General features: G+C 37.6%; 1 protein-coding gene across 2 annotated transcripts in view; it reads left to right on the top strand.

Moving 5' to 3' along the window:
• The window catches only part of tnr (tenascin R (restrictin, janusin)), a 132,704-nt gene extending 118,010 nt beyond the window's left edge, over positions 1-14,694 (top strand). For both annotated transcript variants that reach the window (XM_056744207.1, XM_056744206.1), the window contains 6 exons: positions 2,719-2,851; positions 3,154-3,305; positions 3,982-4,078; positions 8,556-8,717; positions 8,807-8,970; positions 11,286-14,694. In XM_056744207.1, the coding sequence (XP_056600185.1) occupies positions 2,719-2,851; positions 3,154-3,305; positions 3,982-4,078; positions 8,556-8,717; positions 8,807-8,970; positions 11,286-11,402 (825 nt within the window). In that variant the 3' untranslated portion in view covers positions 11,403-14,694. The remainder of the gene's footprint in view (positions 1-2,718; positions 2,852-3,153; positions 3,306-3,981; positions 4,079-8,555; positions 8,718-8,806; positions 8,971-11,285) is intronic.
• The last annotated feature ends 10,218 nt before the right edge of the window (positions 14,695-24,912 follow it).

Below are 24,912 nucleotides of genomic sequence, written 5' to 3'. Positions count from 1 at the left end.
AAAGGAACAGTTCACCCAAAAATGAAAATTCTGTCTTCACACTCAAGTTATTCAAAGTGTTTATAAATGTCTTTGTTCTGATTAACACAGAGAAAGATATTTGGAGGAATGCTTGTAACCAAACGGTTCTTCTCCACCGTTGACCACCATACAGTGGCGGCTGATCAATGGCAAAGACTGTTAATTCTTTTTTATTTATTCATTCTATATTTGCCAGGTAGTTGTGTCAAATGGTTTGCTGTGCCCCCATAAAAATTGTGGACCAGCTGCCACTGCTACCAAAGTATGAAAAGATTCTTTATAAAGTAATTTGTCTTGTTGAACAAAGAAGATATTTTGAAGAATGTAGGACAGCATACAGTTGTCATTTGTCCTACTATTGTAGTCAATGGCGCCCAATAACTGTTTGGTTTGAAGCATTCTTCCAAATATCTTTCTCGGTCTTCATAAGAACAAAGAAATGTATTCAGATTTGGAACAACTTGAGCGCGAGTCAACCATAACAGAATTTACATTTTTGGCCGTACTGTCCCTTTAAGCAATGCATTCGCTTTACACAGCTAAATACTGTCATTGTCCACATATAGTATTTAGGAAACACAACTGTAGTCATAATCAATTACTAAATTTATTTTACAGTGAAATTTTAAATGATCTTTTCAGTATTAAACTGGTTGCACTGGATGATCTTATGCGACTTTATGATGTAAGTCACAGTTTTGTCTGTGTTCCACAGAGGCCGTCCTGTATTGGGAGCTGTTGGATCTTTTAATGCGCCTATAGGAATTCAAAATTTAATTACATTGCTTTGATGTAGCTCAGTAAATATGAATTAAGTCAATTAACAAGACACAGTATGTCTATCAAAGATTTCCCTGAAATCATTTTCTTCAAAATGTCACAGTAGCGTTCATATAGATATAGTACAGTTTGAAATAATTACATTATTTGAATGGATGATTACTGTCTAATATCTGCATTGGTTATCTTTATTTGGTCTGTCTGGCATCGAGGAAAATACAGCTATATGTATTTAGTTGTCTTGGTTCGGCCACGTACGTTTGCGTGTCTGTTTGTGTGTGTGTGTGTGTGTGTGTGTCTAGACACAACCTATACGATCTATGCAATATGTGACCTGTAATGCTGCTAGTGTTTGTCCAGTGGGTGTCAGTGGTGCACAGATGATATAATGATGTAAGCCCTATTGGTGTATCATAGTCATAAATCATTCTTCTTTTCATTACAACCGACTTATGATATGGCTCCCTGGAATACTCAATTCTGATTGGCCATTTGGGCCATCCAGTGGTAATACAAGTAATAATCCTTAGATGTGCGGTGGTTATCGGACCGTTCACTTTATAGTTTTTTGTTAATGTTTAATGTAAGGAACCGTGTACGTTACTAGTGTACGTTAAGTAATTAAATAATTAAATGACTTAATAAATAAAAGATAATTTCATCTGCACCATCTTAAAAAACGACACCCTCACTTTAGTGTGAATGGTAACAAAACTTTTTTATCTCGTGCGTATCAAAGTGCGTCACACTGTCCATCATGGTTCCTAGTAAAACCACATCAACGCGTTCTCTCCCACTAATGCAAAATATAGCAGAACGAGGCAGAAAAAGGAAATAATAGAAGTGTGGGAGAAACGCTGCCACAATGGCAAATCTGAGTGAATTTCTCAAAAACAAATAAGCGGAAGTGAACCGTCGTGAGCCGGAGACCAAAATAGAAACTTCATCTTTCCCCGGCAGCAGCAGCACCAGAGCCCGATAAGCCTCTTCCTCCCCCATCAAGGGTTCAGAGCTGTCAATCACACAGCAGAAAAATACTTAGAGAGGAAGGGCACCCAACAGTAAGCAGCTAAAGAACAACCGTTTGTCAGACGGCTCCTGGTTGGCTGTCATTTGATTTTGGTTTGTTTATATAGACTTTTTTCCGACCCACCAGGTCAAAATTATATGGGGGTTCAGGGAAAAATACTAGCTAATAAGACAAAAACGACTTTGGTTTTGGGAAGAATTCTCCTGCGTAGTGAATTCTTTCATTATTTGTAATCCAACTTTCGAAATATTTCATTAGATCTTCTTACTGTTGAGACCTGTAGATATCTATGTGTGTTCACTGTCTCGAATGGTTGTTGTTAATACGTGATCAATAGAAATATACATATATAAAATGAACGTATGTGCTGTGACAGCGAACAATCAGCATTGTTGAAAAAATGTCAATGGTAGTCAACGGTGCCCCAGAAAGGTGTGCTTTCCAGCGGTATAAAACAATTATTAAATTCACGCTATAGTGAAATTGGCCGTTTTTCACCTTAAACATTTTAAACGCAGTCTTGTTTTTAATATTTCATGTGAGATTTATATGTCATGTGTATTTAAGGATATTGTACATAATTATGCGTTATGAACGGGTATTTTTGTATTTCATTTGAATTGATCATTTATTTCAATTAATTGGTTCAAATGAAAATTTAACTGGGACAAATAATTCTCATAAAGTAATCATTTTTAGGGGGAAAATAAACCGCTTTAAATAAAAAAGCTGTTGCTGTTCATTGCGTTGTCTTTGGCCGTGTTTTCTTCAAACCCCCTCTGGCGCTGATTCTTTGTTTAATTTTGTTCCACAATGTTTGAACAGTGGTGATGTGATGTGCCTTCGTGCGTGTGAGGATCTCCCAACAGACTGTGATTGTGTTTTAGGAGCTGATCTTAGATGCCGAGGACACGTGGATTCGCCTTGAGGGTCTGGCAGAGACCACCGAATATACTGTGAGACTGCAAGCCGCCAGAGGATTAGAGACCAGCGCTATCGTATCTACCACTTTCACAACAGGTACAAATCGGCCACGTCAACTCTAAACATCTTATCCACTTTATTAACTTTGAATCAGTAGTGTCACCCTCTAAACACCAGTTGAGTCCCAAAGAAAACCAAAGAAATTTAGTGAATCTGTGACTTTAAGGACGCCACATGTCCAAAGATAGCATTTCATAACATCTGAGGCACCAAACACTAAATGAATCTCACTCCCCCGTCAGACCGGCGAGGCGTATCATCACTCATTAACCTCTCCGCGGCCCTTCGCATTCTGTGCTCTGTTGTGTCGGATGCCTCTCAACCCTTTTCCTCCTCAGGAAACCGACTGTTTCCCACGCCACAGAACTGTGCTCAGCACCTGCTGAACGGAGAGACCCTGAGCGGAGTCTACACCATCTACATCAACAGAGACCTCAGTCAGGGTGTGCAGGTTTACTGCGACATGACCACCGACGAAGGAGGCTGGATCGTGAGTGAGATATCTGACTCTGTTATACTACTACCATGTTTGATTCACACACGATTCTGTCACATGATTTTACAATTCTGCATCCATAGTTTGCCCTTACGTCATTCCAAATGGGTATCTGACTCTTTCTTCGTTGTAACACAAAAGAAGATATTTTGAAAAATGTTTCAGGGGTTTAGTGTCCATACGATGGAAGTCAATGTTGTTTGGTTACACGCTCTCCTCCAAATAACTTCTTTTGTGATGTGCAGAAAGTCACTTAGGTTTGACTTGAAGGTAAATAAATGGTGCATAAAGTATCCTAAACGTTTAAATTCGATTTGAATTTAACATGTCACATGCTGTAAATCTGCATGGACCACACTGCCATGGTTATAAAGTTACAGACAGCTGGAAGGGCAATATGTTTTACTTAGCTGCGAAAACCAATTTTTACTTGACGGTTGGTCATTTTGGGCTCATCCCACAAAAGGGACCTGTATTCAGAACAACAACATATGCTGCCAATTACCTGCTGGTGTTTGAGTCTTTGCTGGCCACGAGCATTGACACAGCTGCTTCTATCATCCAAAAATATAGAATTTCTGTTGCCACATACACTAGCCATTCATGTGCACCCTTTAGACAAATTCATTCTATTGTATCGGCAAATGTTGCCTTGTTTATCATGTTTCAGGTGTTCCAGCGACGACAGAACGGGTTGACTGATTTCTCCAGGAAGTGGAGTGACTACAAGATTGGCTTTGGCAACCTGGAGGACGAGTTCTGGCTGGGTAAGAGGACGTGAAACAGACTTTAATTATACACAAAGTGCCTAGTGCTGTTCGAGAAAAGCGGTTCTGTCTGGACCACTGTCGTCAAATATTAAAACAATAGCTATATTTAAATTTTGCGGAATGAAACTGTTCTGGGCAAACTCTCTGCCAGTCCGTGCAGCCTTGCATGGACAGAGCAAGAGCGCAGTTCATGCATAACAGAATTTAAAAAAATGATGCGACAGATACAGGCAGATATTGTGGAGATGGGGATGGAGGTGGGTTTTGAGTGCCGCACGATTAAGCAGCTGATAAGGAGCAGAGAAAAGCAACTTAAATAGGATTAAGTCTAGTATGTGTTGTATGACTAGTGGTTAACGTTGATTCGCTGCACCTGATGTGATAGGCTGATGCAAGCTAAACTCACATGACCGCTTGATCTATGTGAAAACGTTAAAAATATGCTCCTTTTTAGGTCCAATTTATCTTTTCGAGGCCATCTACATTCTGTCAGCACTTTTTCTTGAGATGTAGAAGTCTTATTTAAGAATCGGTGCTGGAAATGTTGATCAGTGTTAAGTGCTGTCGACTATTCATCAGAATGGTGCTTTTAAACTGTCTGACAAGGGATTTCGGGAAACTGACCTTGTGGAGGCCATTTAACGTCCAGTTAATGCAGTTTACACACTTTGTAAGACTTTCATACCCATATACTCCATGACATGTTAAACACAGCGTAATTGTGCAGCATCTACTTTACCATACCCGTCACCTCACAAACAATAATAATGGCTCACTGGTTTATTTACATCGAAGCAACATTGAAAGCGTTATACAATAACGTGGCGATACTTGCCTGGGGTAAATAATCCCAGTGTAATAAACATGACTAAGCGCTCTAGTGGTGAGATTGTGAATTGCAACCAATGGCTCACTCCACCCCTCCCTTTCAAATATCACGATGGCTGACAGAGGACAAAGATGAGGTCACGTTTTTGCTTTGCTGAAGGAGATAACAACATGATGAATTACATGTAAGGGGATGTGTGTAGATAGAAATAGCTCATTCTAAGATAATAAAAAGGTCTGTGAGGTCTTTATACACCTCTGAAGACATAGTTATGCATATTATATTGTATTTCTCTCACTTGATCCTCCAAATAAATACACACACTTATTCTTGGGCTTTTCTGTAGCTTAACTTTTATGATCATGTTTCATTTCAGTTCCCAGGTATTCACATACTGATTAAAAATGTATATGTAGGGTAATATTAAAACACCTGGCAAATGTATAAATGGTGCTGCTCTGAATAAATATCTACTGTATAGCACTGTGAGTGACATCGTGTGTGTATATGTGTGTGTTTGTGTGTACAGGAGTGTGTGTGTTTCCAGGCAATATAGCTCCCAGCTGTCAGGCTGTATTTAAATTATCCAGTAATTATTTTCATCAGAAATCCAATTTGACAGAAAACAATGGAGCCCTATTTGCCTTTCAAGCCCCGATGCATAAATCTCGTGTTACTTATTACAGACCATTGTCTCAATTACAGATAAAAGTAAACATTACCAATTGTGCCTCCACTGGCATTTAAACTTGGATTATATATTTACTGTAGCTATATTTAGCGTGGAAGGAGCTCATTCGAAAGATTGCATCTCGTGAGCAGAAATTGAAAATTGTTGCAATGAGCTAATCGCTGTATTGGATATGCATTGACTAAACTGCTATATATAATCACTTTTTTGTATATTATCATGTTTAAAAAAATGAGTAATTTTTGTTAGATTTTATTTATAGATCAAAAGTCTAAGCATATACTGTACAGTAAAGGTATTTGAAAAATCTATATATATAATAAAGGCATGGTCAAATGTACATTTTTAATGTAATATTCATTTAACAAAAATAAAACAGATCATATTTGTATAAAAATCCCAGAAAATAAAAAGTTCTATAGTGAATTATTGACAGCACAGTATTAACACTATGATGTACTACACGACTGCACTGTTTAGTTGCCGAATATTAACAACACCGTCTGTTCATCAAACATAAAGTTTGGCAGACACAGGTAATGGAGACCTCATCTATTTATGCATTCGAAGCAGAGAGCAAGTGTAGGAAAAAAAAATACGCTATCCTTCAGCCCTATATTGCTCACTTTTGCACAGTCACTGTGCTCTCTTTATAATTCCTCACCTGGTCATGACACTCCTGAATTGTGTATTGAAGTAATGGGGCTGAAATGTAAGTGTACTGAGAGCACAATAGTGTACTGAGATCTTGAAATGAAGTCATGCTGAGAGTTTATAGACCACTATTCTGTTTGCCATTACGGCCAAAAGAGCCTTGAATACCATGAGCATAAAATGGCTTTTTTCCTGAAGATCCTGGATATATTATGTTATGTTTCTTTTCTGTTTTCGCATTAAGGTATGCCGTTGTAATTCATGTCGTTCTATTATTCCCTGTTCTCCCACAGGTCACTTTGGTTAGATCATGAAACTGTTTTTAATTTTCTTTATTGCTGATAAAGTGCAGGAATATATCCAAAACTGTGATAAAATTTATAAGGTTGTGTAATACTTTAGATCGGGTGCTGTGAGAACAGCACGAGACCTGTTCTTAATCAAACTGAAGTCTCATACTGAGATCAGGTCAGTGTAAAAGAAATAGGATTGTTTTATAAATCGTATTAGGATGCTCTTTGGGCATGTGTGGTGATGTTTTTGTTTATCCGTTGATCAGTCCTTTGGTTGACTTTCATTGTTAATCCTAAAGTGAGTTTAGAGGCTGACAGTTCAGTATTAAGGCAGATCCCTACACAAAAGCGCTTTTCACACACAAACTATTTGCTGGTTAAATACTGATAAGTGATCATATGTGACCCTGGACAACAAAACCAGTCTTAAGTAGCCCAGGAAAATTTTTAGTAATTGTCAAAAATACATGGTAGGGGTAAAAATTGACGTTTTTCCTTTTTGCCAAAAATCATTAGAATATGAAGTAAAAATCATGTTCCATTAAGATATTTTATACATTTCCATCTGTTAATGTATAAAAACGTTCTTTTTTGTGAGTGAATGGCCTGCTAAAGTGCCTCAGATTAACAACTTTAAAGTCGATTTTCTCAATATTTAGATTTTTTGGCACCCTCAGATTCCAGCTTTTCAGATGGTTGTTGTTCTGCCAGATATTGTCCTATCCTAACAAATCAGATATCAATGGTTTACATATCAATGATTACATCATCTGAAAGCTTATTTCTTCAGCTTTCAGATGATGTAAAAATCTCAATTTCCAAAAATTGACCCTTAAGACTGGTTTTGTCGTCCAGGGTCACATATGTGACTATTCCTGAGATACCACTGCTATAACCTGTAACATTACCAGTAATTTACCAGTATGGTTCTATGTGTGAACAGAGAACAGGATTAGCAGTATCTTATATAAGGTGTTGACGTTAGCAGTCTATGGAAGCGGACAAATCATAATGCTGTTTACGGAAGCTAAACAAAAAACTTCAGTTTCAAGTTGTCAAATGAGTCAAGGGAAACTGCATGAATTGTAAACGTTTGACACAAATAATATGCAAAGCATACATTTAGGGGCTGTTTAAGAGTCCGTTCTCACAGAGAAGCATTTAGCTGTATAGGTAAAACTGTAATATCATATAGGCGTTTTGGAAGCCTGAAACGGCTGTTTTCGGAAATCTCAGAGTGAATAAATCTGAAAAACAATTTAATAAATCCATATTTTCTAAAATGATGATGTCATCCCCCCAGGTCTCAACCCTAGTCAGACACCAAATACTTAAAGTTTATGCCCATGCTCCAAATCATCTTGTCCGTTTTTAGTGTCAGAATTACATCGCCAGCCACTGTTAAAACCAAAAGAAGAAGAATTATAGCGCCACATACTAGTCTAGCATGTATCGTTTTGAGTCAGTCAAGTGTCAGTGGTTTCCTGTCTATGGAGATATTTCTTGAGACGACGATGGTGTGTTTACGATATTTTTTAGAATGAGGAAAAAAGATTGGATAGGTAAAGCTCTGGCTTTTTATTAATTTTAGCTGGCATTTTGGGGGCCTGAAAAAGACCATTTTTGAAAACGGTTTACAGAAAGTCTACATTTTTGAAAACATGTCATATCATAATTTTGTTAAATTATAATCCCTATCATCAGTTCCTGTGTGCACATATTGGGAAATTAGATTTTTACATACTCATAAATACAAATATTTTTTGCAGACCAGACAATGCAACCAGACAATTATATTTTTACAACTTTGGTATCGAAACTGGGAAGTGATAAGTGCAATCGGAATTGATAAAAGTCAATGGATACCCAATCCTACATGATATATTATTGGTAAAAAGACCGAGCAAATCTAAAAGAGACCGAGTTTTCACATGAGTGAAATGCAGGGGTGGGATGGCTGGATAGCAGACAGTATTCCTCAAACACGTTTTCTACTTCTACATCCAGGTTTGGACAACATTCAGAAGATCTCCGCTCAAGGTCGATACGAGCTCCGCATCGATATGAAAGATGGGCAGGAGTCGGTGTACGCCAACTACGACAGGTTTTCCATCGGAGACTCCAAGAGCCTGTACAAACTGAGGATAGGAGAATACAATGGCACGGCAGGTGTGGTTTGAGTATATTTGGATGATATGTCCTCAGAGACCGATGTCATTCAGTATCACACTCCTAATTATGGTCTGTTTTGACCTCAGGTGACTCTCTGAGCTATCATCAGAGCAGACCGTTCTCTACCAAGGATAAGGACAATGACATTGCCGTCACCAACTGTGCTCTGTCCTACAAGGGAGCCTGGTGGTATAAAAACTGTCATCGGGCTAATCTTAATGGCAAATACGGAGAGTCCAGACATAGTCAGGTAAGCCAGGTGTTCTCAGACGAAAGCCAAGACTTTCTGATATTGCGAGGTGTAAATATAGAGTACCTGAAAACCATACTTGAGTAACTACAGAGACCTTGCAGTGAAAACGACGCCATTAAAAGTTACGAGTCACAAATTCTTGAGTTAAAGTCTTAAGAGTATCTGATTTGAACAATACTTGAGTTTTTACTGTAAGTAGACTCACTTAAGAGACATGTCAGTGAAAAACTCAAACTGAACGCCTGAAAAATGCAACATATCAAGGTTGACACCATAGCCTATGCCTATTGTAAAGACACCCAAGTCTCAGTTAAGGTCAAGTGCTCATAAGGAAATCAATATCCTTCAAAAAGGTCTCTTCGGTAAATAAAGGAACACTCCACCTTTTTTGGAAATATGCTCATTTACAACTACCCAAGAGTTAATAAATTGAGTTTAACCGTTTTGGAATGTATTCTATCGATCTCCGGGTCTGACGATAGCACTTTTAGCATAGCTTAGCATACATCATTGAATCCAATTAGACCAGTAGCATCGTGTTCAAAAATGAGCAAAGAGTTTTGATATTTTTCCTATTTTAAACTTGACTCTTCTGTAGTTAAATCATGTACTAAAACAGGCGGAAAATGAAAAGTTAAAATTATTTAGGCCGATTTGATTAGGAACTATACTCCTTTACCAGCGTAATAATCAAGGAAGTTTGCTGCTGTAACATGTCCGCAGCAGGTGCAGTGTTATCATGCAGCGCCTGAAATAAGTCCCAGGCTAGGTAACATGTATATGTTGACAGAAGTTAGCCATTTCTACATGCGTGATAACAGTGCACCTGCTACGGCCATGTTACGGCGGCAAACTTCCTTAATTAGTTCGCCAGAAAGGGAGTATAGTTACTAATCAATTCGGCCTAGAAAATCGCAACTTTTCATTTTCAAATTTAAAATAGAAAAAAATATTTAAACTCTTTGGTCAATTTTGAACGCGATGCTACTGGTCTAATTGGATTCAATGATCAATGCTACGCTATGCTAAAAGTGTATCTCCAGACCCGGAGATCGGCAGAATATATTCCAAACGTTAAAACTCAATTCATGAACTCTTGGGGAGCTGGAGCATTTGCATATTTCCCCAAAAAGTGAAAATGTTCCTTTAGGTAAAAAATGACCAAAGTCAAAGCCTTTCGCACTGGACAAGCTGGTTTTGGCCTTATCGCCAGATACAGTCATGTCCATTTCCAACAACAGCAGCGATGTGCACCCGCATCCACATTAAGAGGCCATGTTGCCAAGTTTCAGTAAGCAAAGGCAGAAATCCACAAAATTCCTTCAATGTCCAGCAAATGGCAATATTGCTTCTACTGTAGCGAAAGAAACTGCTGCAGAAAAGTTAAGTGCCATGCAAAATGTCATGTGGAACTGCATTAGTCACATGTGGTGGAGTAAAGAGCACATGAATGTAGTCAAGTAGAGATTAAAAGTTGCTAATATCTTTAATACTCAGTACAACTTGCAATACAGTACAACTAGCAAGAAAGAAAGAAAGAAAGAAAGAAAAAGATCTAAATGACCTTAAGACAGTCATGAGGGGTTTTACTTCATTGTTTATAAAAATATTTTTTTATTAAAAAAACGTGATAAGATTGAAAAATGTTTGTTATCAGAAGGTTAATTTTGAACAACTTTACTCCACACGGAGATGGTTTCACATTACTTATACGTTTCATTTCAGTCTACTAACCGTCACATGAAGTCTTTCAGGCTCTTGTCCCCTGTGTTCACTGAGAGGCCTTTGTTTAAAACTCACTAAATACATGATATTGTTCATTTCATATATGGAAGAAACAAAGAGGAACCCGCCTCTACGCAACTCATCTTGATAACCATTACCTTCATTTGGCTGTTTAATCTGACACCTACAGAGCCTTTGTGCACTGTGACTCATTCGTTGTGGTTTTGTTTGCGATGTAAGGTTCTAAAGAAAGGAAATATGCAAGAGCAAATAAAACTGACAACTGTGAGATTGGTCTCTACAGATAAAGCCTTTCGAGATCCGTTGTTGCTCAAGTGCATTGTCTCATGTCCTGTTGTCCCACTGTCTGCTTTCAATTCAGTTTTTCTTAAAGACTTGTAACTTATTATAACCCATTAGGTCATGACCTTCTTTTCTTGTCTGTGCTATTGGTATCTTTTAAAGAAGTTTTATAGCAGAAGCCAGGTTTATAGAACTTGATTTAACTTGTTGTGTGGAATTTCATGTGTATTCGTTTTTCCGATGTTCATGTATTGTTTGTAATCCAATGTGTTCGACCGTTGCAGGGTATTAACTGGTATCACTGGAAAGGCCACGAGTTTTCTATCCCAATCGTGGAGATGAAAATGAGACCTTTCAACTACCGCAGCATCAGCGGGAAGCGGAGGAGATCCACCAGTTAATCCACCGTCCTGCTCGCTCTTACTGTTTTTAAACGCTGTGTGTAGGACGACGCCACGAGTTCTGTAACTTATTTCAATTTTTAAATGACCAAATCCCTTTGACGAATGCCTGATGTGAATTGTAAACCCTGAGGTTCGTTGATTTTCTTTTGTGCAATGCTGTTTGGTTAGATTTCGGGTGAAGGTTGCGAAAGATAACACTTTGCCTAAAGCATTTATGTATATTGCATCACAAAAGTAGTTTTAATGCCTTTTAATGCACCTTTTAATGCATTGTTATGTCTCATAATTGTTAATTCATTATGATGCTTATCAATTTATTGTTCCACTACACATTTTTTATTTGGTTATAATTCTTCAACATACAGTATACCGTTTATGAACACACATTATGAACTATGAATTATAATGCATTGTTCCCTTTAATAACCCTTTATAATGCTTTATACATAAAGGTTTTGAGTAAAGTGTCGCTGGATATTTAAATATAGTATAACTCGGAAAGAACCTTATTATTATGTGAAGAGATCATTTCCTCCCTTTGAAATAAAACATTTTAGAAAAAAAGGCCGGCCATTAAAATATAAGATGCTTCTATTTTTATAAATATAAAATACCTTTAAAAAGTAGCTCGATGGTTTTTGGTCGACCATGTTTTGTTTACAGGTGTGTTTCATCTTACTTATTTCTTATTTCAATTTGCTCGTACTGCACCCTGAGGCCAACATGGTTTGATTTGCTGCATTTTCATCTCATAATTTAATCACGCTTACATTTGTCCATATGTAGCGTCAAAGCATCACGGGAGACAAAATTCCCACACAGTATACTATTAAAATGTTAAATTCCGTAATGGGTTTTTATTGAGGGGAAAAAGACAGAAGGCCAAGTAACTCGACTTTATTAAAACCTCAGAAACCAAAGATTTCTAAAAGATCTGAGGTTCAAAACGATGATGAAGCTGAAACAGGACATCGTTTTGGATTATAAAGATTTTATTTTCATCATTTCTAGATGGAATGAATTTGTATTATGGTCAGTGGAAAACTAGAGGATGCAGGTGGGAGTAAACACCAAGCAACGATTTCAAATACCGCTTTTCAATCCGATCATGTGCAGAATTTAAATCTTTTCTGTCTTTTTTTGAGCTGGAAATTGTACCAGTCTTCTCTTTTAAGGCCGGTTAGTATTACATTCATCCATTACACACGTTTACATCATCCCACTTTTTAATGGCGGTGGGTCAGTCTGATAGACTCTCATTTAAACATCCGCAGTGATTTTATACGTCCAGTGTTGTGTACATATGGAAAACTCGTAGGAGAATTCTCGAAGTCATTGCGAGGGTTGAAAATGATCTCATTCCTGTAGACTTGAAAGAACAAAAGCGTTTGTGTCTTAGTAAACTCTCTAGGTTACAAACAATTCATAGCTGAGTAGAAGAGAATTGCAGTTTGTGTTTTGTCGCTGCAGACCTACTGTAGATTGACATGAGAGACATGTTCACTTGAAGGGCTCATTTCCGTTCCTGTGACATACAACAGCTTTTAAAGGGTTTAGCACTTACGCCAACACAAAAAGCAATTCAACTCTAAGTGAAAGTTACTTTTTTTGTACCTGACAAGAATATAATTTCAGGTTAACATCACTTTATTGCATTTTGTGCAGTGTTTAAAAGGTTTGTGAAGGAGTTTCAGTACGACCATGTCATGTTTTTCTTAACCTTTAATTCCAGTTTACTTTTTTCATTTCGATGTACAACTAATAGTTTCAGTGAAGACTGTTTACTGTATTGTTTTAACCACTGTGAAATGTTAGTATTGAATTTCACTATAACATCAATACAGAGATACAGAATTATGACATTTTTCATTTTTACATTTTTCTTTTTATGTTCACCTCAGAAAAGAAGTTCCTAGTGCACTGTTTACTTGTTTTATAGTGGTTCGCAGTATCTATTTCCTCTGTCCGTTATTGACAAACCAGTGTGAGTGGGAAACCATATATAACCGTAGATATTCTTCAGTATCTCAGCTTTTTTCTTAAAGGAACAGTTCTCAGAAAAATGACAATTCTGTCATCATTTACTCACTCTCAATTTGTTTCAAACCGGTACGCATTTCTTTCTCCTGATGAACACGGAGAAAGATATTTGAAAGAATGTTGGCCATTGACAGTTCTGGGGCACCATTGACCACCATTGTAGGAACAATTACAATGGTAGTCAATGGTGCCCCAGAACGTTTTGCTTTCCTAAATTTCTCAAAATTTCTTCTTTTGTGTTTAAAAATGGTAAAAAAAATATTTTCAAGTATTTCTGTTTGTGTCCATCAGAACAACGATACGTGTACGGGTTTGGAACCACTAGAGGGTGATTCATGACAGAATTGTCATTTTTGGGTGAACTATCCCTTTAAGATTTGTGTTCATAGTCACAGATCTCCTTATTTTTGAGCGACGGCACTGTGATTTCTCTTTTCTTCCCTTTGCTTTAATTTTCTTTCTTCACTATTTAAGGGGAACGATTAGACTACAGTAGCTGCTGGGATGGGAATTGGAAACCAAGTACATTCTTAATCAGCTCGAAATGGTTGCGGTTAACATTGAGAAACACTTACATTTTGCCTGCACCAGAAGGCAACGTTTTCCCAGTTGTTCCTCTTTGGAGAACATGAGCGAGGAAGTACGTTATTATTTATTTTGTTTCGTTTAGCAGATGAACGGTTTGAGGCTTCACACTATTTATTATCTGAAAGAGGAACAGAGATTGCATGTCGTGTAGTATTTGGGACAGTTTCTCAACAGATACACAAAGGCAGATTTTCCTTCATTATTCATCGACTCGGCATATGGCAGAGAAAACGCTTTGAGTTCTCGATATGCCTGCCCTTCACTTAACCGCTTATGGTTGAACATTTACCGTGGTGACACTTCACGAGAAGCATTTGAGTCTCTGACTCCGTTACACTGGTTATTTGATTTTACCCTGATATTGTAAAAAGTCCCTTGCGTTTTTTACTTGTAAGGATGTAATGGAGCAGTAAAGTTGTTTGACTGCTCATCCTTTATCTCTACGGCTCTTGGAAAAATGTGTTTAGCATGAACACAAATGAAGCAGGTACAGTAAAGTGTGCAAAAGGACGTTCTCTGAAACATTTCTCCCTAACCTCGCTGACCACATTCTGCCAAATAACCTTGGATATCAATGTAACAGATCCAGTTAGCTCTAGTTTAACTTAAAATGTGCTGTATAGTTCCTTTTTTAATACATTTTCTACACATTAATAAAACATTCAAAATACAACTTCTGTGTTTGGTTGTGAAATGATTTGAAAGCACATCTACAGCAACTACAGGGTCATTTTAAGGGATGTTTTATGTTTGAAGTATTTTGGAGACGGACACTCTTTTTAGTTTTAGGGGGTGTTTCCACGACATTATTTTCTCGTCCAAAAACTCTGTTTTAACCTTTCGTCTACACAAACATGGAAGCCTGTTATTGTCTGAGTGTAAATGACAAAAACACAAATTCATATTACATGTTCAGTCTATAGTAATCTTCAATCTTTTGATTTAAAGCTCTTCATTATCCACATTAATATTCAAACCCCGCCTCTTAGAACTTGTTTGTCTCTTTTTAAATGATTATATGTGAACCTGGACAACAAAACCAGTCTTATGGGTCAATTTTTTTAAATTTAGATTTTTACACCATCTGAAAGCTGAATAAATACGTTTTCTATTGATGTACGAGTTGTTAAAATAAGACAATATCTGGCTGAGATACAACCTTTTAAAACTCAGGAATCTGAGAGTGTTAAAAATCTAAATATTGAGAAAAATTGTAATATATTTAAGGTAGGAAATTGAAAAATCTTCATGGAAGATGATCTTTACTTAATATCTTAATGCTTTTCGGCATTAAAGAAAAATTTATGATAGGCTCACACAATGTATTTTTGTCTTTTAATACAAATGTTCCCGTGTTACTCAAGACTGGTTTTGTGATCCAGTGTCACATATTATATATCACCCAGGTTGAGAAACACTAGTACTTCAAAGTTACCAAAACAGTAATGGTGAACTACAAAACAGTATTCAAGATTGTAGTTCAAGATTCTGAGATTTCAACGTTTTTAATAAACTGTCCTTACTGTCTCCCCATATACCGTGTTTAGCTAAAGAATTCATCCCCCTTCGTTTTGTCCACATTTTGTTATGCCGCTGCCTTATCTTAAACTAATTTAAATGATTATTTTTTGCATGTATCTATGCACAATGATGAGAAAACAAAATACTGATTTGTGACACCTTTGCAAATTTATTAAAACGAAAATAAGTACATTGCATAATTCATACCCTTAACTCAAAAGATGGTTAAAGCGCATTTGCAGACTCATATCCTTTTGGGTATGATGTGAAAAGCTTTACAAGTCTGCGTTTGTCAATTTTTTGACATTCTCCTGAGATCCTCTAAAAGTTTGTCAGGTTGGATGGAGATCATCAGTAGACAGACACTTAAAGGTTTATGTAGAGATGTTTAGTTGGGTTCAAGCCCAAGCACTGGCTGGGCCACTCAAGGACATAGACAGAGTTGTCCATAAGACACTCTTGCATTGTTTTAGCTGTGTGCTTAGGATCACTGTCATGTTGGAGAATGAACCTTCTGCCCTTTCAGAGGTTCTGAATGCTCTGAAGGTTTCCATGATCATTATCTCTGTCTCATCGATGGCTCAGTTTGGACAGTAGGTCAACTCAAGTAAGAGATTTATAGCTTCAGCGCAAGTTCTGCCAGGACGACTCAATCCTGCATCACTTACTACCAATCAACACCTAACCAATCACCTTCCAACATGGAACGTAAAAGATCGCCACTTACCCCTTTCTACGTCCGCAGTCAAAGCAACAGTGATTTGCCCCCATCCTCCCCACCACCACCAGGAGGTCCCTGTCAATATAACCCCAGGGGGGTTGGCTACGCCACCGCCTTCATCTCAAGGCGGGAAGTGTGAGATGGTGGTCTAGTGGGTTAAACCACTGAACTGGTAAATCAAAGCTTGCTGCTTCGATCCCAGCAGCCACCACCAGTGTGTCCTTGAGCAAGACACTTTACTCCGTGTTGCTCCAGGGGGATTGTCCCTGTAAAAAGGGGACTGTAAGTAGCTTTGGATAAAAGCGTCTGCCAAATGACTAAATTAAATTAAATTAAAATTAAATTAAGTGGAGGACTTCTTGGCCCTCTGGATGCGAGCTACGGACAGGGCCTACTCCAAAGAAACCCAATAACCATCTTTACTATAACCATATATTCTGTCTATCAGCTGTCTTATAAATGTCGAATACTCAACATTCGCCTCCTGAGTCTTTCTTGTAGAACTGGTTATTCCGAAGCTCTTTCATTAAGGATTAATGGAGGCGACTGCTTCTGTGAACCTTCAATACAGCAGATTCTTTTCAGAAGTCTTCCCCAGATCTGTCTCAGAGCTCTACTGGAAGTTCTTTTGGTTTTTACTCTGATATGCATTTTTAGCTGTTGCACCTTTTATTGAGAGGTATGCGCCGCTCCAAATCATATTTATTCAATTGAATTTGCCACAGGTTAAATCCACTCGAAGTGAAACATCGACAAGCAAAACTAATGCTTCTAAACTAAATTTCAGGTTTCCCAGAAAAGGGTACGGATACTTATGCAATGTACTTATTTCAGTTAAAAAAAAAACTGTTTTGTCAGTTTGGAGTGTAGATTAATGTATTTTTTATTTAAAGTAGTTTAAGATAAGGCAGCAGCATAACAAAATGTGAATAAAATGAAGGGAAAAGAATACTTTTGCAAGGCACTGTATGTTTTTGTCAGATTGATTCTTTGTATTCTCCACTCTGAAGAAGAATGCAATATAGCTGCGTCTCTATTCAAAGGCTGCGTCCTCCTGAGGACACATTTGTGGGGCGCATACGTCATCGAGGTTTAATATTTCAGAAAAGCAACCGTTACATTTTAAGGCAAGAATGAAACTACAATGATGACGTCTAAGAAGAAATAAATGTTCATTTTATGTATTTTTTAACTGAAATAAGAAAACCTAAATTATGTATGTGATCGATGAATGCGACCTCTAGAGGACACAGCCTTCAAATTGAGATGTAGCTTATGTCTAAAGGCTAGTTTCTCTTTACAATGTGATATTGCCAACTACCGGCCTATCATGAATAATTCAAATTTCTTTTCGCAGTTTTCACAGAAACAATTGTTACAATGTTGTTGTCTGCAAAGCTTTACAAAAACGCACATGAAAAACTTTTCTGTTTTTAGTATATAAATGTATGTAGTTTACAAGGCCAAATTGATCTTAATCACATTTATGTGATGTCATTGACTTAATTTTTTCTTAGGTATATTGTGCATTATATTTATGCGATTTATAGATGCTGGTTTTCAAGCCATTCACTCTTCCAGTACAGTATATTATAGTATACATAGTACATTACTATAAAATGTATACTGAACAGTAAAATACAGTATACCCACATCTTTTGTGCCGCTAATGCTATACACGACACATTTTTTTCAGATATTACTCATTCAGAGTGTATGACTTGGGTCAAACTTTAAACTCTGCAGCTTCTGATTTGCATTTAAACCCCTTTGCTTTCAAAACCCATTTCCTTTCTTGTGGTTAAAGCTTGATTTGGTGTCAAACCTTTCCAATCCCTACTTTGCTCCTTGGAGGATGAGATCAAGATTGAAAACTTAATTCATAAAAAAATAATATTTTCTCACAACCAGACCTGACACACTGAGGAGGTGATTTAACTCTTTATAAAAAAAGTAAGGTGGGCAAAGGGAATGCGTTTTGTGATCGATGCAGAGAGGAAACAGAGTCATGGGCGGTTGCTATGTGATGAGGCTTTATTATGCTGTTTATTTGTGCTACACTTTCCATTAGTCAAACTCCTGCTAAGTGTTCGTTTGTGCTCCAGAGACCTGAACCAAAAACATCTTCATTTGCGACAAAGCCATGACTATTATGACCGTCTTTCTGTCCGTGCTTATGTTAAAGCAGCAGGGATTTTTCTGCACTTTTTCTTTAACCGTGGGATTACAGCAGTGCCCCAGGTACTACACAACTACCCTGATAATAACTTTATGAGCACAGATCACCAACTAAACGCACTCTTGAAATTGTTAAACCCCAGGGCTTGGATACACTTATCAGTTCTCTGGGTCCCTATATGCCGCTTGCCTAGGGCGAGTTAGATGTAAGTAGGCAGAGTACACCACCCCCCGAATCTTTACAAGTCACTGAACGCTGCAAACTAATCACTCTTGACATCAAATAAGAGGCTGGGCGGCTGACTGTCGAAAGAGGAATCCATAACAGCAACACACACACACAAGCTGCAGTTAAATAAGAAACCAAGTTCAAGTGTCTGGAACGGTTTCAACCGAAGCAGAGGAGTTACAGTTGATGCAGATGTTTTGGAGGTACACCAGAAATCAACACACGTCCGAAGGTAAGGTGCATTCATCAGTAGCTTTCCAGAATGAGTATAAGTGGTTTGTATTAGAAGGGAAACGTTTTAAATATTAGATTTGTTCTAGCGCCTTTGGCAGGTCAGTGGATCGTAGAAATTAAACAAAACGGCTATTTTACATTTAAATGTGTCTGCCAAATGCATGATTTTTTTGTATGCATGTCAAATTGTTTAATGCAAAGCATCTTAAAATGCATTTAATAAACAGTTTTGGGCTTGTCATGTTCACTACCGTACTTCATTACTATACATTTGAAATATTTTTTTAGACAAATGGTGAAAACAGTCATTTGAAGAACCAAGATTTGATTTAATAAAGTTTTTTGGTGGATGATTTGGACTAAATAATGGGTTTAAGCAGCCAATAATGGCATAAATTTGAAAAGCAGCTTAATGTGAGAGCAGAATAAACAAAGTCACAATTCTTATCATCGCATTTTTGTTTCAATAAGGTTTTTATTATTATACACTGTAAAAAGACACTAGTAGGATTATACATTTTTGTGATATTTATGCAAGTTTTTGCATACAGTTTTTGAAGTAAAGTTTACTTACATTTGTGTAAAGTTTTTGCACACAGTTTTTTTTGTAAAGTTTTTGCAGACCATTTTTAAGTAAAATTTACTTTACAAAACTGTGTGGGGGAGTCAGTAAAATATGCACAGATATTGTACAAAAACTTGTGTGAAAATCCTGTGTATAAATCCTACTAGTCCTACTTACAGTGTACAATCCACAAAAGAATAATATTAAGAAATAAGTGGTTTTAAACCTTAGAAGATTGAGATTATGTTAATACCAAATTTATTAATACGTTGTCTGTCTGAAGTTCTTTTTTATAAGATATGACTGAGAATAGGATTAGCTTTCATGGTTCATTTAGACTTTAAAATACTTTTCTTCCTTAAACGAGTAAAAGTCCGTTTGTCATTATTTTTATTAGAGCGTGAAAATATGTCATAAATGTGCAAGTAGTCATTCAAAGAGGGAAATAAGGTCATATCTCACTATTCTGTGAAACACACCATTTGCTGACAGGAAATTGCTGGATATTTCTAGGGCACACTTCAACTCGAGGATACAAAAAAGCTTTCGCAATAGCTGGAAGAAAAAGCTCTTAGTGAAAAAGCATGCTTTCTCTAGACATGGTGGAATGAATGGTCTCAGGCATCATTTCCTACCTACCGTCTTGCACTGGGCATGGTCACGCTTTTGTTCTTTTATCAAGATGTCACAACATATGGTCTGAAACCACAGAAGTGCCCTTTAGGGCGTGAAAGCCAATAATAAGTATAGGCCTGAGGCCTTTAACTGTGCGTTACTGTAAACTCTTATCTGTTTCTGCTTGAATGTGGTCCAAGCTGAACACAAATCATTTAGATTTAGTCATTCAGCAGACGCTTTTATCCAAAGCGACTTACAAATGAAGTAAACAATAGAAAAATTGAATTTGAACATCATAAGGACAACAAAAAGCATAAATGCGGTAAAACCGGTGTCATATAGCCCACCACAGTATCATTTCTTTTTTAAGAATAGAAAGAGTAGAATAGAAATAGAAGTCAGAACTAATCTCTCAGATGTTGACGGAAGAGATGTGTTTTCAGCCCATTCTTAAAGATGGCTTCTGAATCTGCTGATCTTGTAGCAGCGGGCAGATCATTCCACAAATGTGGAACCGATCCAGAGAGGGTCTTTGAGAGTGATTTTTACCTTTTTGGGATGGCACTACAAGACATTGTTCGTTTGCAGAACGTGGGGATATGACGGGTACATAAGTGGAATGAAGAAATGGGGGGTGCCGAACCAGTGGTGGTCATGTAGGCCAAGAGCAGAGCCTTGAATTCGATGCGAGCGATAGGGAGCCAGTGTAGCTTTTATGAAGAGAGGAGTGACGTGTAGACCACTCTTGGCGCTGCATTCTGGATCATCTGTAGAGGTTTGGTAGCGCAAGATGGGAGTCCAGCCAGTAGCGCATTGCAATAGTCCAGTCTGGACAGGACAGAAGCCTGGACTACGACTTGCGTAGCATGCTTGGACAGGAAAGGTCTAATTTTCCTAATATTGTAGAGGATCTACAGGACTGGGGGATGCTGGAAAGATGATCCGTGAAGTTTAGCTAATCATCAATTACCACTCCCAGGATTCTGGCCGTTGTGGAAGGTGTGATGGTTGATGTGCCCAGTTGAATGGAGAGGTTGTTATGAATCTTTGGGTCGGCCGGGATTACAAGCAGTTTTTGCAGGGTTCAGCTGCAGGTGATGGTCCTTCATCCAGAGCGAAATGTCCGATCGTCATGCTGAAATGACAGGTGGAGTTTTGTATCATCTGCATAGCAATGATGGGAAAAGACATCTAGGGTGTCAAATACAGTATGGAAAAGAGCAATCAGTTCACTGTGATCACTCTGTTTAACTATGGTGTTGGACTGGAAAGATGTATTTTAAAATAACTAAATTGCCACTGTGGTTAGATAAGCAGTGAGTCAATACTTTGGAATTGTATAACGGAAGATCCAAATATCGTTACAAAGAAACAGACAAGACAGAAGAACGAAATTGTTGACCGACCTTCTTCTGACCAAAAGTAATATAATGTGTTACGATAAATTTGATCATATAAGGCAGGGAAAGCAGAAACAGACATGCATACACGAAGAGGGGGTCGAAAGTGGACAAGCCCAACAGGGTTATAAATGAACCTCTGCTGCGTGGTTTCAACCAAAAACTCTAGATTGTTTTAACCCATTGTTGGGTCAGAAATAAACCCAATTAATTTAACCCAAAGGCTGGGTTTGTCCCTTTTCCCCCAATGCTGGATTGAAAATAACCAAGCAGATTTTATCACACCTTTATCCACAACCATATCTTTCTGCATAGCTACTTATGTTGCTTTTGTGTTCTGATGTTCTGAATACTGTATATTTTGAACGTCAAAAATACTGAAATAGTCATGTTTATACAGTACTACTCTAACTAACATCATGATGCTTCCTGATAACAAGACGGCATTCATAAACATTTTTTAAACATTTCAGAGTCATGTAGCGCATTTGGTAAACCATTCCGCTAGCAACGTAAATGTCATGGGTTCAATCCTCAAGGAAAACTGATAAAAAATGTATAGATTAAATGCGTGGTGAATCACTTTGGATAAATCATCTCCCAAATGCATTAATGAAAATTCCTCTATAGACTGTACAGTATAAGCTAACAAGGTCTGCCGATCGAATGCAGACCATGTATAAAGTTGACACATTGAACAACATCATTTTAAAAATAATGGATTGCCCTGTTGAAAAAAACAGCATTTGCTGGGTGAGGTATGTTTTAATGCATCACAAACATACCAAACCATCATATGCTGGTTTTTTCAACAGGGTATTCAGATTATTATTCATAATGAGTTTTTTACAATATTGAACACGTCCCAAAACTTTAACATTTAGTTTCATAGTTCTGTTTATAAAAGCACATAGAATTTGGATCATAAATGCTTCATTACTCATTACTTTCCACACCACAATGTAAATAGTGTAGTATAAATAGGTCTCAAAGTGAGTGAGTTTGGTGTTGGGTGTGGGGACAGGAAATACAATTTCAACGTTTCGTACAACTTTATGAAACTGAAACTTTTGTGTAGCTTTCACCCTGAGTTCCTTGTTTTGAGAAAGGTATTGTTCTGAGCTGTAATGTAATGTATTAAGTAATGCAAAGATTTGACCTCACAAAAGGGTAAAATTTTACTGTATATCACCATTTTATTTTCCTAAAGTGCCAGCGCAGGGAAGGTCCATGTATGGCATAGCAGAGCAAGTTCTCATGTCCCTCCTCTTGTTTTCATAGCACCACTCTGATACATTTCATAAGAATGACTCATGAGCTACGGCTCTGGCTGCTCCGTAACGCTCTGGACTATATTTGGATTCAGAGGCTCCCTGCTTTAGTTTTCATTAATACAGGGCTGCTCATAAACACAACACCCTTGTTTCTCAAGCACATTCTGTGCCGTCGGGATCATGTGTAATGTGCAGCTTCTGAAGAATCCAATCAGACGACATGACGTCAAACAGTAAGATGATGGAAAAGAGAGAGGCTGGAGGAGAGAGATTATTCAAGTCATCATCCTTCTGTTTAGCATTACACAGACGTCTAGGGCGCCGTAGCTTTAAGGTTGGAAAGATGAGTGTGAATGAACTAATCTGAAGGTTTAAGAAGTGTCCACACCTGAAAAAAATAAAAACCCAAACCTAGACACAACAAGGTTGACACAGAACCAGTCTGGTAGAAGGCTCATTGCAACATGCAGTCCAGATAAGCCTTCTCTATTTCATTTCAATAAAGAAACCAGACAATTTAAGTTAGTAGTTAATACAGGGTTAAAATTTGTGCTCATTAAAACGTTTTAGTAGCAATATGACTTTAGAAACATCTAGTTTAATGCAGTGTTGGTAATTGCTGTTTTACTTCAATGACTAAGAGTAGGTCATGCTTTAACCGTGACTTAAACTTTCAGTTCTGCATTTTTTTTTCACGCTTGACTTGACTGTAAAAAACAGCTAAAACTGCTATGGTTTTCATTGTTCTTACTTGCACAATGCATCATTGACCATACATTAAATCAGGTAGAAAAATATCTTTAATGTAACAAATGGGCAATTTTAGCATTATGGATATTAATTTTTTTTCAAAATTTGAAACGTAAACACTCAGCGAATGTATTTATCACCAGTATATTGAATTATCTGTTTGTATTTTACTAAATCCCTGTTGATAGAGTCCAGACATCATACTAATATCAGTCAACACTCAAACATCATGTTAGTGTCAGAACTGAATATGCCCTTGTTACTGAGATTACATCTGTTATTGACACTAGGCCCAGCGAACACCAGGTTCTGGAATGCACCTATCGATGACCACATTGATGGGTTGAAAACCGCCTCCATATAAAAAGATAAACGACTACTTCTCTAGCCCCGCCCACTGGTTCCCGCATGACAGAACCAGTGGCACGGAACCAGACAGAGCGAACTATCAATAAACAAACATGCCGTTAAAGATAGCTAAATATTGTGCCATCCCTAGTTGTGGAAGAATACAGTCGCTGAATAACCTTCCTTTGGATTCCGATATTAGGAGTGCGTGGTTAAAGTTTTTTTTTTAGACGTTCCAGCTCATGTGGGAAAAACGTGGAGGGTTTGTTTGATTAATTTCTCAGAGGATTCCTTCATGAACAAAGCACAGGACGACACTGAATTTGTGGAGGGTTTAAAATTAAAAAGCAGTGCTGTGTCGTCAATATTGGATCCGATAGGAATGGTACAGCAATCTTGTGTGAGTAAAAAAAATTCCGTGCGAATCGAAATCTCTGTGATTTTACGGGCTTATATATTATTTTTCAAGGTTTTATACACCGTTTGTGAATAATCAAGGCTGCTCTGAAGTGTTTTGGTATTATTTCGGGTGCTGTGTGATATCCATAAGTTACCAGGAGTCTCTCGTTTGTTTATTTATCATGGAAACTCTCGTATCATTTGAGACCCGCGTTCGTGGTGATCTTATGTCTGGTTCGCAATCACCGGTCTCAAATGCTGACAGGTACGGTCATATATCATTAAATGCAATACAAGTATAGGCTATACAAACTATACGCAAAGCCTTGCCATCACCTCCGGGAAATAAGTCAGTAAATTTGAGTAAAATCATCCTGTGCGAATGCGTCACATGAAATACTGATGTGGGGAGGTCATTTATAAATCACAGGAGGTCTCCAGATAATACTGATGCCCTGCGAAAAATGTGAATGGCGCTAATCTGTAACCTTTATGTTACGTCTCGATCCAAATTCACAGAAGGCTCCAACAACACAAACTGCTATCCGGAGGGCGTTTACTTCCAACTGTCTTCATTTAAACCGAGCGTTTGCAGAGCTTGCCTCAAAACCTGGGTAGAAAATAGTCTATTACTTATTGATT

The sequence above is a fragment of the Triplophysa dalaica genome, chromosome 3, assembly GCF_015846415.1.
Source record: "Triplophysa dalaica isolate WHDGS20190420 chromosome 3, ASM1584641v1, whole genome shotgun sequence".
NCBI lineage: Eukaryota > Metazoa > Chordata > Actinopteri > Cypriniformes > Nemacheilidae > Triplophysa > Triplophysa dalaica.
The sequence above is the reverse complement of the archived record's forward strand: the minus strand, read 5'-3'. Positions and strand labels throughout refer to the sequence as shown.